Source organism: Gasterosteus aculeatus, chromosome 15 (genome assembly GCF_964276395.1).
Source record: "Gasterosteus aculeatus chromosome 15, fGasAcu3.hap1.1, whole genome shotgun sequence".
Taxonomy (NCBI): Eukaryota; Metazoa; Chordata; class Actinopteri; order Perciformes; family Gasterosteidae; genus Gasterosteus; species Gasterosteus aculeatus.
In genome coordinates this window covers 9203167-9220498 of record NC_135703.1, presented here as the reverse complement: position 1 = coordinate 9220498, position 17332 = coordinate 9203167, and the positions used below count along the sequence as shown (strand labels likewise).

At 39.8% G+C, this 17332-nt stretch overlaps 2 protein-coding genes across 3 annotated transcripts in view; both read left to right on the top strand.

The window, feature by feature from the left end:
• The window catches only part of gna11b (guanine nucleotide binding protein (G protein), alpha 11b (Gq class)), a 28805-nt gene extending 21947 nt beyond the window's left edge, over positions 1 to 6858 (top strand). For both annotated transcript variants that reach the window (XM_040200312.2, XM_078090045.1), the window contains exons 6-7: positions 1280 to 1433; positions 2216 to 6858. In XM_040200312.2, coding sequence (XP_040056246.1) covers positions 1280 to 1433; positions 2216 to 2406 — 345 coding nt within the window. In that variant the 3' untranslated portion in view covers positions 2407 to 6858. The remainder of the gene's footprint in view (positions 1 to 1279; positions 1434 to 2215) is intronic.
• A 1179-nt stretch (positions 6859 to 8037) lies between these two features.
• On the top strand, positions 8038 to 16325 carry LOC120832660 (TLE family member 5). The gene is made up of 7 exons (XM_040199110.2): positions 8038 to 8599; positions 10421 to 10518; positions 11370 to 11433; positions 11748 to 11792; positions 11900 to 11962; positions 12201 to 12275; positions 12849 to 16325. Exons 1-7 carry the CDS (start codon positions 8573 to 8575, stop codon positions 13086 to 13088), a joined length of 612 nt encoding a protein of 203 aa, XP_040055044.1. The 5' UTR covers positions 8038 to 8572; the 3' UTR covers positions 13089 to 16325.
• Positions 16326 to 17332: the final 1007 nt, after the last annotated feature.

Here is a 17332-nt window from a genome sequence, read left to right as displayed (position 1 = left end):
GCTCGCTCGCAGAGTGTGAAGGTTAGTCTCTGCTCGCGCTTGAAGGTGTTTTCTACGCGCTCGCTGTTTTTCTTTTTGACAGTAAGGGGGCGGAGCCAGTCACATGGTATCTACATCTGATTACAAATCCCGTTTTTGGATTGGCTGGAGTGATGCATTCACACAACTATAGAAGCCCATGTCCGCACTAATGTAAGGGAATAAAAAGAAATTATGAGATAAAACGTTGTCAAAAAACAAACGCCCCCCTTCGGTAATCGTAGTGGACCGTAGATGACAACCAGCTACAACCATCATTTACCATCATTACCGGCACATTAAGAGCAATGCGTCCAGCTCGCAGACCGGTCCGTCAGTCTGAATCTGAATATCTTGGCAACTTTACCGAACTATGGAGGAGCCTGCGCATATCTTACCTCATTATTTCGATTTTCCAAGAAGTCGATCCGTATTGAAAGTTGGCAAGATATTCACAGATATGGACTTTTTTCCGGTATTTTACAAATACGGACCGGTCTGAGACTAAGAGTATATTTTTCTTCATTTAAAAGAAAAATGAATCTGTTTAATATTTTTTTTACATAGGCTACTTCCATATTGTGTTGAAATGCAAGCTGCATTGGTTCTTTCATTGCTGATAGAAAATCATATTTGTGACAAAGATTTTTTTTTTCTCTTATAAAAAATTAGAGAAGAATTCATCTGTTGATTTTCTTTTAATTATCAAATCAAGTAGAAAGTGATTAGCAACCTCTGAGTAGCAAACTCAGATTTGAGAAAATTTAGAAAATCGAGATGCATCGATAATCGTTTTATCGGTTTAGAATTGATAATCTGTTTAGAATCGAATCGTTGACCTCTGAATCGGAATCGAATCGTGAGGTGCCAAGAGATTCCCACCCCTAATTCTGAAGAAGATATGTCTTTTTTTAATCCTACTGATGCCGATGTTTTTTTAATAAGATCCAGACACATCTGCACCGTTTTTTCCTTTGATTTGTTCTTTGCTAAGAACTGAATCCACACACACTTATGCTCATTTGAGCCCTGATGTTTTTGTGCAAACTACTTTCTTCACTTGTACAATTATATAATACTGTAGTTTTTAGCTTACAAGAATAAAAAAAAAAGTAAATTTGCAGTTTAAAAGAATTACTAGCCTGTGTATTCAAAACAGATGGTACTTAATCACGTCAGAACTATCGTTTTTATGAGGTTTGTCAAGAATTGAAACTAAACGGCAAGACTTTTGTTTCCTCTCATCTACTCCCTCCACCAGAATCGCATGGAGGAGAGTAAAGCTTTGTTCAGGACTATCATTACCTATCCCTGGTTTCAAAACTCCTCCGTCATCCTCTTCCTCAACAAGAAGGACCTGCTAGAGGAGAAGATCTCCTACTCACATTTGGTGGACTATTTCCCAGAGTTTGATGGTGAGATTCTCTCTTTTGGTGGCTAATCTGGCAGTAGGCTGTTGGATATCTGATATGTACACCTATGACGCAGGATTTAAACTTTAAAGTGTTGTCTCTTATAAATATGGAGCTTTTGCCTTGAGACCTTTTATCTCAACTTTGCATTTATCGATGGTCACCAAAGTAGGCGGACCTGGTGCTCCGATATTAGAATAAATATGCAACATCCGGCTACAAGATTCCTGGGCACAGGCCAGGGGACTCGGTGAGGCTGTACATGCTTCGAGAAGAAGGCTACTCCCAACCATTCAACACGGAATCCACACAGCGAAATTCACTTCTCTCAAATACGCACACACTCAAACACGGTGCACGCACACTCGTCTGCCATTGTACAACTTTTCTGTGTCTTAAACACAGCAGAGCAATCACATTTAAATTTAAATGGGCCTAATGGATTTAAAAAGAATGGACCACAAGTGATGAACCTTGCCTTTTCTCTGACATATTACCCCCACTTGATGTGCACATGGTCCATATTTTTTATGAAGTGCAACAATGTCAAAAAAGAAATCCACTGCTTTCCAAGTTTTATGGAGTAAAGTAGAGCTTCCAAAACAACGGCACCAATGGAAGAAGGCCTCACCAGAGAGGTATCAATGGCAGGAAAGCAACACAACCATAGTATTTGTTTTCTGGACTTGTTGTTTCCCAGTCATCGTGCCGGGCTGACCTGCCAGTCTTCTTTTTAATGCTCACTTCATATAGTGATACTAACATTGTCTATTTCCATCTCTCAGGTCCCCAGAGAGATGCACAGGCAGCACGGGAGTTCATCCTCAAGATGTTTGTGGACTTAAACCCTGACAGCGATAAGATCATCTACTCTCACTTTACTTGTGCCACGGACACTGAGAACATCCGCTTTGTGTTTGCAGCTGTCAAAGACACCATCCTACAGCTCAATCTCAAAGAGTACAATCTGGTGTGAGGGCCGGCACGCGGCGACGCCGGCACATCTCCCCGTTGCACAAATGCACACCTCCTTTGGGAACGTGCGCTCAAGTTCACATGCATCACACAGCACACCATGCCGGCTTTCTCTCCCTCACACTCTCGCACACTAACCGAACCCTTCTATCTTTTTTATTTATTTTTCTCAATACAGTACATTCAGAAATCCTCTTTCACCAAAGCTCGCCCGCTTCCTCCATCGTGTCAGAGCGCCCTGAGGTCTCAGAGTGCGTCAGATTTGGCCTCGCCTGCCGGCTCTAGCACATTTTTTTTCATCTGGCACACAAACCTTTCACAAGGATTGTACAGTGACTAAACGGGACTTTGGTGTGTGTGTCTGTGAGAGAGATAGTGTGTATGTGTGGGTGCGGTACATACTTGTGTGTGCATTTCGGAGAGCGTTGACTAGCGACATCAAACCCCTGTCTCCCTCCTGGAGGTAACGCTCAGCGGTGTGGGATCAGATCCTCTGTAGTGTCCTTTGCGAGCGCCTATCGGTGTGGAAGGCGGTGAAGATCTCTCCTGAAGCCCACTGAGAACCTGTGGGTGGCGCCGTGCTCCTTGCAACAAAGTGACTTGGACAGAAAGCTTCCCACCGGAGAGAAGAGGACGTGTGTCTGAGGATTCTGTCTGCATCGAGCATCTATGAATGTACCCACCAGTGTGAGCATCACAATCGCAAAGAGAAGAAATATATACACCATAAAGTAAATGCATAAATAAACACACCTTTAGTTAAAAAGCCTGACAGGGCCACGCATAGTTAATCAAAATCTGTTAATTGCTGAGATTTAAAATGATGTTTTTAATGATAGAAATGTGTTGCGGTGTCTACTTCTATTTAATGAGTAATGGCTAAAAGTAATGGTGAGAAGTGGTTATAAAATCTATAATAACTTTTGAACTTTCCAAAACGACGACGTAGAAAAAAAGCAACCAGAAGCTTTACTTGACAAAAGCATCTTTTTGTTTTCTTTAAGTTTTAATCACATTGCTTCCCTGCGGAGGTTTTCTACATGGATTCACAGGGACAGTTTTCCATGTGACCATCGGGGCTCTTGGCTCTCACACCCCCCCACCTGTATTACAAAACGCTGCTCTGATCGGCGGAAGCTGATGTGGAGGGGAGCATGACATCAGTGTTTATCGGCCCACAGAGCATATCTGCAAGTAGCTTATTCAACAAAATAAAAGCTGTCACTGAAACGCGGCCACACCCTGCGGTGTAAGTGGAATCCATGCGGTATCATCTCTGGCGTCACACCTGCGTCCCTCAGCCGTCCAATCAGACACACTTCCTGACGGTGACAGTCATCGCATCAGGATGTTTCTGTTTACTTTATATTTTCACTGTATAGTCACTTTGTTTATATATAGATTGCTTGCTGTTGAGGGGTGAGAGGAAGGGGCAGGCTTATGAACCTTATACAGAAATCGCACTCTGAAATCTGCAAACGTTGTTTGTGTATATTAGTTTGTAAATACATATACACAAAACACTCCTGTACAAAGACGCTCTGTGGTACACCATCTTTGGCGAAAAAAAACAACAAAAACAACAAAAAAAATAAACTTCTTTCGTTAGCATACAAATTTTTTTCCTATGAATTTATGGTAGTAGTAATACTGGGATTATGGATTTTTTTTTTCTTTTTCACTCGACTATTTAGAGCTGAGTGATGGTGAAACGATCGGCATAGTCAGAGAAAAGAGGTTCCTCCCTACTACTGCGGCTGCTCCGGCCCCGAGGGCACTAACTAGGGCTCGTAACACAATCTTCACAGTACGGTGACGAGATCGTCTTAAGAGTAATTCGTTTTTGTTTTTTGTTTTCTTTCATTTTTTTATTTATCTAATTTATGGACCAGGTTTAAAGGTGTTGATAATTTGATTGCTTTTGAGTCATTTGAAGTGCTCCTTTTCTCATGGCGGAGCCTACTTGAGTCTGAACTGCTGTAAAAAAGACAAAAAAAACACAAAAAACCCTGAATGTCTGGTATAATAAGGACTTTATCTCTGCTTTATATTTCTTATTGAGACATCGCCAGTTGTACTTTCTCATCCCAACTCCATCCATCCATGATGATACTGTTTGGTTTTCTTTAGGAGCCCTCATATTTGTTTCGCTTTAAGAAAAAAGAGAAACTTTTACTTCCTCTCGGTTTATAGACGCAGCGCTGTAATGCATACCTAGAAAAATGTACAGTACGAACGTAGGTGGACTTTTTTTTTTATCAATGATTGAAGACCCATGCGGTCCATGCTTGCTGTTTGTAATTTAACACAGAAATTCAGTTGTTTTTTTTGCATTGTTGATTTCCAGTTTTTGAGGCTTGCTTTGATAGTGCCAGTGAAGTGCAGATATACTTTTTTGGTCATTGACCTTTTCTACAGGTGACTTATTTTTCATCATCATTAAGGGCTATCACAGTGCATCAGACAGTGGGGAGTGGAGTACAGGACCACATTGAACAAGTCATCCACTACTCTCTGTTAATAAATGGAGATCCCTTGCGGTATGTGCTATAGGACGTACAGGCAGGGTGTAAATGAAAGCATACGGTGTGTGTGTAGAGACTTTTCCAACACTAAACGGTTCTTTGTTTATTCTGCGTATCTGACCCTTTGATGATTTACTACTTTGTGTGCATTTGGTATCACAGTGTGACCTGTAATACCTCTGTGTAGAAGCACTTATCACTAAATAGATTACTACGAGGACAAGTATATATATATCCCCGCCCCCCCCCCCCCCAAAGTATTTGACTTCATGACCGTGCTTGTGGCTTTGCATGTTTTAACCCATTAACTTTCACTTTATTGCTCATGACTGTTTCTCATTTTTAACATTGATTTCCTACTTTTCAAATTCCGGCTTCTGTTCATTCTCTTAGGTGCGAGTAGTATCCAGCAGACAGTTGTTATCACGCAACTTTTAAAACAATTTTAAAACAATGAGGACTGCGTGTCACTTGTGTCAAACCCTTTAGATGACTGTTCATCCCTCTTCTTTCTTCTTCTTTTTTTTTTTTTTTTTTTTAAATGATCAGAAACTAAAGGCTGCCTGAAAAGACAGAATCAATCTAAAAACTGAACGGTATCTTTCAAAAATGGGAAACAGTGATGTTACGTTTGGACACTACGTTAATGGGGCTAAAATGTATATTTCTAAACAAGTGTGGTGTTTAACTGCCTTTTTTTTTTTTTTGTCTGCTGAAAATTACACTAACCTTAAGCGGCAGAAAGCTGACAGCCAACCGTTAGGCGGCTGCCATAAAGAGGATGCTAGTATTTAAGTGGCACAATATAGCAGTATGGATACACAAGTATTTAGCTGTATGTTAGACTCCACTATGTGTTGAGCTCAGCTCACTAACAGTGACGAGTAATGTGTTTTCAAACTTGACACTACAACAGTGGATGAAGGGCTGACTGACAGTGTTGTGTTGGCGTCCCGCAGTGTTTTTTGTTTTTGTTTTTTTGACACATTTTATCTCCACATACACTAGCTAGAGCGAGGGAAGCAAAGTCTGTACCAAACTTTAAACTCTTTCTTTGATTCTTGTAAGTTTGGATCAATGACAAGTGAAAGATTTGGATTGTTTTCTTGTGTTCACTACAACACACTTCTCTTTTTTGGCCTTGAATAATGAAAGCTGGTGTTTTGGCCCTTCGCGGTTACAGAGAATTCTGACCTTTTCAGTTGACTGTGGTTGTGTGAGTTCCCGTCGGTGCGTATTTAAAACTTCAATTTTGTTCCCTTTTTTTATTTTTATTTCCTGTATCAATAGAAAACATTACTAGAACTCTATTCAGGACCACTCAATTTATTTTGTCCTCACTCCAATGAAACCTGAAGGTCAATAAAATTGTTTTTCTTTATTTTGTACGTAAACCAAGTGTAAATGATGTATTATACTGAGTGTGCCATTCCCACTCTCTCTAGAGCAAGGCTCTCTCTAAGTGCCAACGCTGTGGTCATCATCAAAGGACCACCACCTGAGTCGGCCCCCCCTCCCCAAACCTCCCCTCTTTTTAAATAACACACACCAGAGACTAAAAGGATAGGTGATTAAGTACACACAAATACTTTATTCTGTATTTAAGATTGAAGATTTAAAAGAAACTGTTTTTTAAGAAACTGTAATTATAATTGCATGTGCTGTTTATTTTGTGTTGGAAGTGAAGAGAGTTTTCATTGAAGCAAAGCCCTTGATGAAGGGGGCTCAATCAGTTGGTTATTATTGATTAACATAACTCTTGCCATATATATTTTTTTTTTAATGTGTTTCATGTATTTGTTTCAACCACTGTTGCCTGATCCTCATTCAAACATGAACATGACTTATGATCATTGCCGCCTTCTAAGAGAGAAACATAATGACAAGATATCTGTTTTAAATTGAAATAAATTTGTTCCTATACTTGCTCATGGTGTGTGCGTTGAGTGGGTTTTATGATTTTTATATTTATGGTTACAGCTGTAAAAAGTTGGCAGGTTTTTCTTTTCCTTGTTTAATAACGGTAAATCTCAAAGGAAGTGTTTTTTAATTTCAGCGACCTTAAGCCAAATTTAGCAAGACATCTGTTCCCAGTGGGAGCATTTTTCAGTTAACATTTCTGGCTGTGCTGCTACAGCTGCATGATTGAGACCATGTGGTATGGATTATCTATACATTCTATTGATGGTAAACGTATGCTGGATACCACAATCTTTCTGCTGCAGAAGTGATGATTAGAGGGGTAAGCAAGTCAAGCAGACATTGAGGGAATTTAAAATGGAATGATGGAAAGATAGCAGCGAATGCCAGATCAGACAATTTGGGGGTGCAATGTTAGACACACCTGCTTTTTTTGTGTTGTAAGATGGGTGGAAATAGGGAAACATATTCAGGATTTGGGAGTTTTTATATGAAACTGGTTGTGATTATTTAAAAACAAAAATGGAGGTGCACTAAAGTTCATTTGAAGATTTGTAGTTGGTTTTTTTTCTGAAACCCCCCCTATGTATAGCATTTGAAATTGTCTCAGTGGTTGTATGATCGAGGCAAAAATGCGTGATAATGCTCATTTTAACTATTAACATGCATGTACCTTCTATGTTCCCATTCAGAAGCCTGCATGCTGTACACAAACCAGAGAATTGTTGTATTAACTGGATTTATCGCAATATTGCATTGATTCCTTTGATGAATGTGAGCGTAGCATAGAATCAGATTAAAAAGGGCGCCAGAACTTTGATATATTGCCACAAATGTAGGCAATATTCCCCAGGGGTGGAAAGTTACAGTATCCTTTGAATATTTAAATTCTATGCAACTTTAAACTTTACTATCCTTCAAATGATAATATACATTTTAATACTTGTGTAAAATCATACAACCAAACACAAACTGCTAGATCAAACTTTCCCCACTGTATTAAGTAGTTAACATGTGTTCCACTTCCACCTTCTGAATGATTATAATTCTGCTTTTGTGCGAGAGCAAAAGCAATGACATTTTAAATACAATGATATATAATGAAAAATGTACCTTTTTGAAAGGGGCGATTCTCTCAACTAAGTACTTTTACAGCAACACCTAAAGTACTTCGCTGGTCAAAGCAGTATTGCTACCTATTCCCATGCGTGATGGATGAAGTCACTATTTAAGATCAATGGATGCGGAAAAGGACGCTGGCTCCTGTGACGAACGGCTCAGTTCCGCTCCGCGCCGCAGGGGGCGCTCGCTCTTCCGCTGCTTCGTTATTTTTTCCGGGTGACGCTGCTCTTCTCCACAAAGCAGAGGAAAGTCAGGGGCTCATGTGTCAACATCCAGGGTTTCCCCGGGGAGGTGTAACGTTAACGTTAGTCCGCACAAAAAAAATCAAAAGAATAACTGGTGCTCCTTTTTAGAGCTTTTTATTTTTGAGTTAGCCCCGCTCGTCCTCTTAGGCGGCGGTTTCTCTGACCGCGAAGACCAGGCGACGATCTTCGGCTCTTGCTGCTTTTACGTTAGCTAACGTTATTTTAAACGATGACAGAGTACAAAGTGCGAATAGCGTCTCCAATCATTTAATAATATCTGGGGACCTGTTAGCTTAGCCAGCTAGCCCGGCAATTCGATTAAACCAAAGGGAACACGGCGAATCACACTGCTGACATGATGTTTCCTCAATCAAGGCACTCGGTAAGTTGGCGGGTCGAACTTCTCGCAGTAGGAAACTGAGCAACTTTAACTGAGCAAGCAGAGCTAACGGCTAGCTAGCAGCCGACAGCTGATACCAACGTTAGCTCTGCTGCCTGCAGGTAGCTGTCAGCTCACAATGCCATTCGTCTCCACATATCCTCACGACGCATTTCCCTTTATAGTAAAGGGCGGATAGCGGCTTATGCATCGAAGTGAATCAGCCGTGACCAGTTATTTTCTGTATTTGTCCGCAAACACAGTCTGCCGTCAGCTAGCTGTTTAGTCAAAACAGCTAATTTAAGTTCATGGGTTAGCGGTGGTCTGTGAGAGTTAGCTAGCATAATGTTCTGCGGTGGCTAGCTTAATTTAGTGTTTTTACTGTAAACAAACAAGGTACCATAGATATGAGGGTACCGAACATTAACTTTTATACAACTGGTGCATTTGAAAAAGCACCTCGTGGAAAAATAGTTTTCTTTGAAATTATTTAATATCGCCATTCTTGCCAATGTTCAGCTGAGTTTCAGTTTGCAGTTTTGTAGTTAGTGAGCTAAACAGCCATTTAACGGCATCATTTGAAGAAAAAAATGAGTAATAACTTGACTTATGGCTAAACTAAAAACAAGGCATCACCAACTAATGCCAAGTCCTGAAAAAGGTTCATTAGATCCATTCTGTACAGGCCTCAACTAAAGCCCCATTGGAAACACAAAACAAGTGTGGCTCATGTAGCAGTTAGCATGCTAATCAGTATTAATAACTGATGTACAGATGTGAAACGATTGGACAGAAACAAACATTGTTAAGTAATCGTTTGGACCATTAAATCTTAAAATTAATTACGTTTGTTTTATCCATGGATAATTCTTTAAATCAATTATTTTTCATTTTTTTCATGCCTTATTTTTTCTGATATATATTCCATCCACTTTAAAATGATATAAAAGAAGAAATATAACTCACATACTTTATTAATAATGTTATTTTAATTGCCTTGTAAGGAATTTGAGAAAAGTGGCAGAAAATCAAACTTCCCAAGAATTGTTCAAATAAACTAACATTCTTGAAATACAAAAGATATTGGTTTAAAATTATATATAACAGAAATGTTCTCTAATTTGTTAGCTATGGTTTAGTTTTTTGTTAAAAAAAAACTGACATTCCTCAATTAATTATTTAGCATTTAAAATATGATGGTAATAGTTTTGGCACTAGGTTTTTGTACTTTTGAAACACAGTACAATAGTACACTGTTTTTGATGTAGGGTTTTGACCTGTGTGTAACTGGGTGATTCCCTGTTCAGTCCCATAATCCCACTGGAAACCGCTTGCCTTTGTGCCACTTATTTAGAGAGTAATGAGGTTTAGTGAACTGGATAAGCCCTGGATTACAGCTTTGGATTAATGGTTTAAGTGTAGTCTATACATAAACCAGACTTCTTATGCAGCTTCTAAATAAACCTCACATATGGTCTGCATGGGCTTGCTTTAATCTCACCGCCTTTAAACACATTTCCCTCAATCAACTTTGGTCCTACAAGGGTTGGGACAGTGGTATTCTTAAGACCGATGTCGCATATCAATTTGTCTGCAAATTTAACACAGTCACCTTCCATATCTCTGTTTATACACAGAACATTAAAGTCCTGTTTAGGGTGACCTTCATTTTTGCAATCCTCTCAAAGGGTTAATCTCAGAGGTGAAACAGCTGCCTCCAAACCAACAGAACACAATTGTATCGAATACAGACCTTTTTGAATCGTTTATTGTTGGACTGTCTTTGTCAATTTGTAAAACTGGATATGTTGATCTGCTCTGCAGGCATCCTCTCAGTCCAGTCAACCTCTCAAGTTCACTACTTCTGACTCCTGTGACCGCATCAAGGATGAGTTCCAGTTCCTCCAAGCACAGTACCACAGGTATGCGGTTAACATTTTCATACACACAAAGGAATGAATTAAAGTCTTGTTTAGTCTTTTTGCTGTTGTAGCAATCAGCAGCTCAGTTAATTCCCAGAGTAAGACATGAAAATATGCCTTCGCTACAGGCCGTAGACTTTGATGCATTGTCACAAACGCGCAGCTTACTCGCTGGGGTCTGTTGCTGGCAACCGCATCAAACAAGAACTTTCAATACAGGAGGAGAATTCCATTCCTGGTTGAATTTTTAAGAAAAGGCCCCACAGTCACCTCAGATTGGGCGGTGGCCTCTCTCCATCTGAATATCCGAGTCAGCCAAAACTTCCTGGTTAATATAACGCACACACACGATCGCATTTGCTCTAATAGACTACATTTTCCATCAAGACTGACTAGATATTCACATAATGGGTGCTGAATTGTCTATTTTAATGTCATTTCATTTGACCCATGATGCTGTTGTCTGACAGCATACCAAAAAACCTAATAGAGACATGTCTTCATATTTAGTGAATTTGCAATGGTTTTCTTATTCAGCAAATAGAATGAATTTGAATCGAATTGTATTCTGGCTCAGCATAAGGTCATCTAATCTAAATTATTAGTTGAATATCTTGGGAAACGAGTCCATTCGCTTTTTTTGGTGAGAAGTAGACGAGATTATTATATCGCTCATGTCTATATTCTAAACAAGAAGCCAAAGCCAGCAGGCAATCATCTTAGCTTAGCATAAAGACAACGAGATGTGGAATTATCCCGTAATGTCAAACTATTCTTTCACATGATGCAACGCATATATTTGCCTTTTTAACTGATCTTTGTTGTTTAATAAGCGTATTCTTTCATTCCAGTTTGAAGTTGGAGTGTGATAAACTGGCCTCCGAAAAGTCAGAGATGCAGCGCCACTATATCATGGTACGTGTCGCAATAACTCTCGTCAGTAAGATGTGGCTGTTAATCTTCATCTGATCTCCTGTAATAAACTAACCAAAGTCACTTAGCGTTGCAGTGTAAGTATAAAAGTTTATCGCACACAGCCTGTCTAAATCTGTTAGTTCGTAGTTAATCACAGATTGCGTTTGACTTTGTGGCTTCCTTGGATTCACTCATCAAGTAACTGATTCTGCTTTAAAAGCTTCTATTATAGCCCAACACCAATTTCAGATCACATGACAAAAGCATATAATATACCTACAAATAATAAAGTTATCTTTTCTACTCTTTTATAGTACTATGAAATGTCTTACGGGCTGAACATTGAAATGCACAAACAGGTAATCACTGTTTCCTGTTTTCAATCCCTTTTTAATAGCCAACATCTGGTAGTTTGTGGGTCTGATCTCTTTTTCCGTACTTTTTTTTTTTTTTTTCTTCTGTCCAGGCGGAAATAGTGAAGAGACTGAATGGCATCTGTGCTCAGGTGCTGCCTTACCTGTCACAAGAGGTAATGACGTTCGCACCTGCGTGAATATGTGCCTGCAGATTTTAACTGTAAACAAAGCGTTTTTGCTGTTTACTCTGCATTCGGGTCATATTGTTCAATGCACTCAAACTTTAAACATGTTTTTACGTTTTATTCTCATTCATATATTTTAAAACAACCCATAAGTGACAAAGTTTCAGGTCATGTCAACGCACTTGGTTGTCCAGTGGATGACTGGGTCTTGTCTATTTGTTCCTAGCATCAACAGCAAGTCATGGGCGCCATAGAGCGGGCCAAGCAAGTCACGCCTCCTGAGATGAACTCCATTATACGGGTGAGGTTTCTATTTCTCTCCTCAGAGTGGATACAGATGATGGGGGAATTGTGTCTCATCCCAAACATGAAATAAAACCTAATCAATGGTTTTCCCTTAACAGATGTTGCAATGTTATCCTAAAGTTATCAGCAGCCTGCAAAATGATAAAAAATAAAATCTAAGGTTTAAGATTAAAGACGGTGAGCTTGATCACAGCTAACGGGTCTAACGGTGCAATGAATGGCGACCGTGCTGGCAGAGCCCCGGCAGCGTGCTTGTTGAGACGCCGTTATCGGCAGTACATGTGTGGAGCTGCCCTGCGATGGCCAACAGGCACGCTGCCGTGCACCCTTGGCCGACCCGTCTATGTAAAGAAAGCGTGACAAGCTCAGACATCAAGACGCCTCAACAGAGGCAGAGCGACTTTGTTCTCTGCTACAGTAAACTTTACTTCACTATACATTGACATTACAATTAGCGGTTTTCTGCTTTGCAACTGTTCCAAATGTTAACATATTATTATGATAGTCAAAAGCACCCATTCAAAAGCAAAGGTACTAACTCGTTTCTATGCCATTTGTGTGTTTTCAGCAACAGCTCCAGGTGCAGCACCTGTCCCAGCTCCAGGGCCTGGCCCTGCCTGTGACCCCGCTGCCCCTGGGCCTCACCCCGCCGTCCCTGCCGGCCGTCTCCTCCAGCTCCGGCCTGCTCTCCCTCTCCTCCATCCTGGCCAACTACTCCCATGGCCAGGCCCAGGCGGCGAAGGAAGACAAGGCCCGGGAAGCCGCGGAGAGGGCGCCCCGGGGAGAGGACGGGGACAAGTCAGACTAGTGCAGGCACGCGGCAAGGAGGTTTGGAGGGGGTTGTTTGGGGTGAAGGTTTAAAAAAAAAAAAAAAAGGTAAAACTGTAAATGGAGATTGATGTAAGTCTGGCTGCCTGTCTGCTGAGCGTTAATATAGAAGAGCAACTGCAGGGATGACGACATGCGGGGAGGACAGATTTTTGGATGTGCAGAGAACGAAACTGCTGAGTGGCTGAGAGTGAGCGTTAAATGTTCTTATTTAGTGGCAATAGACTAAGTTCAGGCTTCTAGACTTAAAATAGATGCTTTTTTTTCTTCTTTTTTTTAATTTTTTTTAGTGTAAACCACCGTTGTTGGGCTTAACCAAAATACCCCCCCCCCCCCCCCAGCTGAGGATAAAAGCTAACGGCAGTGTCGCTTACACAGATCTGCCTCTAGTTTGTATTTCTGAAGAGTTTTTCCTACTGGCTCGTCTGCCAATCCAAGTTAGCAGTTTTGCAACATCTGTTTTCTCCACTCGGCATACAACAGCACCATCCATTTTATGTAATGTCCTTTTAGGAATTCCAAATTGTTGATTTGAGTCATGTGGAGAGGGACACAATTCATTTATGTTCTTTGAATCTTAGTTGGATGTTAAATGGGATGTTTTTTTCTTCTTTTTTTTTTTTAAAGAGCCTTTAAAACCCTTCAGACATAAATCCCCTCCCTTTGCATTTTCATACAACCAGCCACTGGATGCATTACCTTAGCGGTGTACCTCAATCCTGAATACATAGGATTTAATTTGATTGAAAACCAATAGTTTGTACAGATGTTAGTTTACTCATCTTTGAGCCGGAGTAGTGTTTCATAGACCTCCTGATGCTACGCGCATTATGTGGACCATGAATCACTAAAAATGGACTTTATTTTGACATGTTTTCTGGTTTAGAGATCGGATAATTAGGCATTCAAAACATGTTCTGTGTGCTTGAGTGAATGTTGTCGGAAAGAAGAAAACCCGTTGTTTAATTTGACTTCATTCGTTTCTCAAAACACCTGTTTAGTATTTTCCTTACACCACCACCCTGCTCCCGCCTCTTCTCACACCGGTCCACCCTTTAACCTGGATCTAAACTTCAGAACCAGATGGTCGTAAAAGATGTAAAAGTACTGTATTTCTGTAAGTTAGAAGAGCACTTCAGTTCATACAGATACTGTACCAAGCACCTGTCTTTTCCTGTCTTGCTTAACTTGTGTGTATTTCTTTTCTTTTTTTGCATTGTCTCTGTGGACAATGTGTCCAGGGTGAGTTGCTAAAGCTCTGTTACAACTTCAACCAGACTTTGCCTCAGAAAACAATGTATTTAAACCAGATTCCCACAGTCACAATTTGTCCTGGTGAACTAATAACTGTGTCCCTTTGCAAAAACAAAATTGAGATATTTCCCCATTTCCGTACTAAATGCTTATTCTATACAATATATACTGTCTACTTGGCTCAATATTGCTCAGCACAAACTGTGTATAATGGATGTAGCCTCTTTTAGACCGATACGGACGGATGGCGCTTGATACAAACTAGCTTTTTATCTTTGGCTCTTGGACTAAGCAGGTTTTGATTATGTGCTGTGTTCACTCTTCAAAAGTCATGAAATAATGTCTGCTCATAACTGTCTGTGTGCAAACTAAAGAGGAAAAAAAACATTTTACCTTTCTCAATTTTTTTTATTTTTTTTATTACACGCTAGAGCTGCATTACACCTTAAACCCCGCAGCTCATATATCTAATGTGCACAGCACTGTGGGTCAAAATGGCCAGAGAAGCACGCTGGCTTGCAAACTGCAAACGTACTGTGTTCAAAAACTCAAACCACTACACTGTTTAGTAGACCAGAAATCAATTTATTATGACCCGACACGTACTATCCCTGAAATAGCAAGGCGTTCTATGATATCCCTTCGCATGTGCTATCCCTTAGCCCCCATGTTTTTTGTGATTATCTGACCCACAATCCTTTGCACAGCAAGAGCAAGGATTTCCAAATTCAAGATTCAGTTTAATGAGGAAGTAGTATCTCCCCGTTGAATGCAACTCTTTCAAGGTACTTTGTCCAGGGCAACTGTCTGATTTGGAACACATCTTTAACCTTTTCTGGAATATTCAGTAGTATATTAATATGTATAGGATTGCAGTTGATTTGACTCATTGCAAGGTAAAATTTCTGGCAACATCTCTGACGTTTGTAGGGAAAAATAGATAAAATATTTGACGTGTTGACAAATTTCTTGAGTAAAATATCTCTTGGTATATTGCTTGTACTGTACATGCATACTTTGTGTTTTTGTAGTTGGAATGGAATTTGGACAACCCTTGTGTTAAAGGAATAGGAATGTTTCATATTTTGGCAGCAGGGGGCAGCAGCGCTGTGTTCACGTTCACGGCTGCCCTCTTCATTTCCTGACTGGGGCAAGCATCTGTATGCTGCAGATGTTTGCTGTTCTTCCCCTACAATGAGAGTGGATTCCAGAGCTTTGACAACCCACCTTTTTTTTTTAGCATCTGAGAAGCTCTGTGATCGGAGCTTAATTTTTTCTCCATTTTAATTTGAAAGGCACTTAAGTTGTGGCTCAGTGCTCTTAGTTTTTCTTCTTCCTGTCTGTGCTAGTGTTGGGGAGGTGAGGACGTTCCCTCCGTTGAGATTTGACCTTAATATATAAAGTGCAAGAACCGATCAGTTACTCATTTGCACTGTATATGCTGACATCAGTCTCTGTAGAAAACCTCTTTTGGCAAAACTCAGACATATGAATGGTATGTGTGTTTGTTTTTGCTGTGAAGGGCCAATTTGTATACATATGAATATATCAATATACATATTTTTAAAGCATTTTTGTATGTTTCAAAGCTGCTTTTTAACGTGTGTGTATCATGGAAGACTTTTGGTGTTGTATGTGTGCATTACAAGCCTACAGTTAAAGAGAGGCACAATGTTGTATACCATGTCGTTTTTTCCTGTTTTTTCTCCCATTCTCTCAGTAGGCAGTAACACTTAACATTGTTTTCTAGGTTTGTAAATGTTTTATCTTTTTCTTTTGTGCAAACAAAAACCAGTTTAATGTGTTTATGAACACGGTCTCATTTTAAGATACCTGGGGCGAAAAAAGAAAAAAATACAAAGATGTAAACAAGCAACTGTGTACTCTAATGAGAATGAATCAACCTTTTAGCAGTAAGGAAGCTTCTCTGGTGCCTTACAAATAAAAGACGTGATTGAGAGTGCTCATTTGTCTTTGGTTCTTTTGGGGCAAAAAAGACTGAAGCAATCGGAAGGACTCGTGTGTAAAATTTGTGTTGACTCACATGCACGTTGGCGAGTAATGCAAGATGTCCCCATAATTACTAATAGGGTTGCAAAAGGATGGAAAATGTCTGGTAAATTTTCTGGAAACTTAAGTTAAGCTCAGGAATCTTTGATTTATGCTTTTTTTTTTTTTTTTTTTTTAAAGCTAAAGCATATAACGATGGACTTTCACGTAGTTGGGAAAAAGACGAGCCTAGCTCAGCTGGACCCTGGATGCAGTTAACGTAACGTAGAGATAAAACGTTCTGTTGTTACAGAGCGTATTGATTACTTGTTAAACTGAAGCCATGCCCATTTTAGTACCAAGTTTATATGAATGCAGAAGACAACTTTACAGCCGTCAGAGTAGGATTTATGTATGTTCACACAAACATGATTTTATTTTACTTTTTACAATTCTCCACTGACACCTGCGTACAGGGAATTTCATTCCCGATGGGCACAGACACGTGAGCGCGCTCCCAGCAAAACGAAAGTTTTCCCTCGATTATTAGCAGGTCGATCAAAAAGCACGAGCTGGCGACTTATCATAAATAAAAGCTGCAAATGAAAGGCTGAGCAATAAAATCGTAGTTCAAAACTATATTTTGAAGATGTATAGAATGTAGAGAGTTCTCTCAACCTAACTTTGATTTGAAAGGTTTCAGGGGAAAAAACACTAGAACCGGAGGCTTGAGATGCTTAATTTATTTTACATTTAGAACATGACTTTTTGAGGGGTGGGGTGATAATAAGAAATACATTTGTATTCAATGTTTGCATGACTGCTAATGACAAATGTTTTGTCATAACAAGGTAAATAGTTAAATTACCCCAAAATGTTTTTTTTGGACCCCTGTATATTCCCATTAAGTTTCCAACATTGAATATTCCCAGAATTTCTCAACCCTAATTACTAACCTCATTGAAATGAGTCTTCATCTAA

Bases quoted from the DNA above. Each gene is read 5' to 3' on its own strand.
- LOC120832660 (XM_040199110.2), top strand. From the start codon at position 8,573: ATGATGTTTCCTCAATCAAGGCACTCG. The intron at 10,519-11,369 runs GTATGCGGTTAA...CTTTCATTCCAG, and splicing joins CTCCAAGCACAGTACCACAG to TTTGAAGTTGGAGTGTGATA. The intron at 11,963-12,200 runs GTAATGACGTTC...ATTTGTTCCTAG, and splicing joins TGCCTTACCTGTCACAAGAG to CATCAACAGCAAGTCATGGG.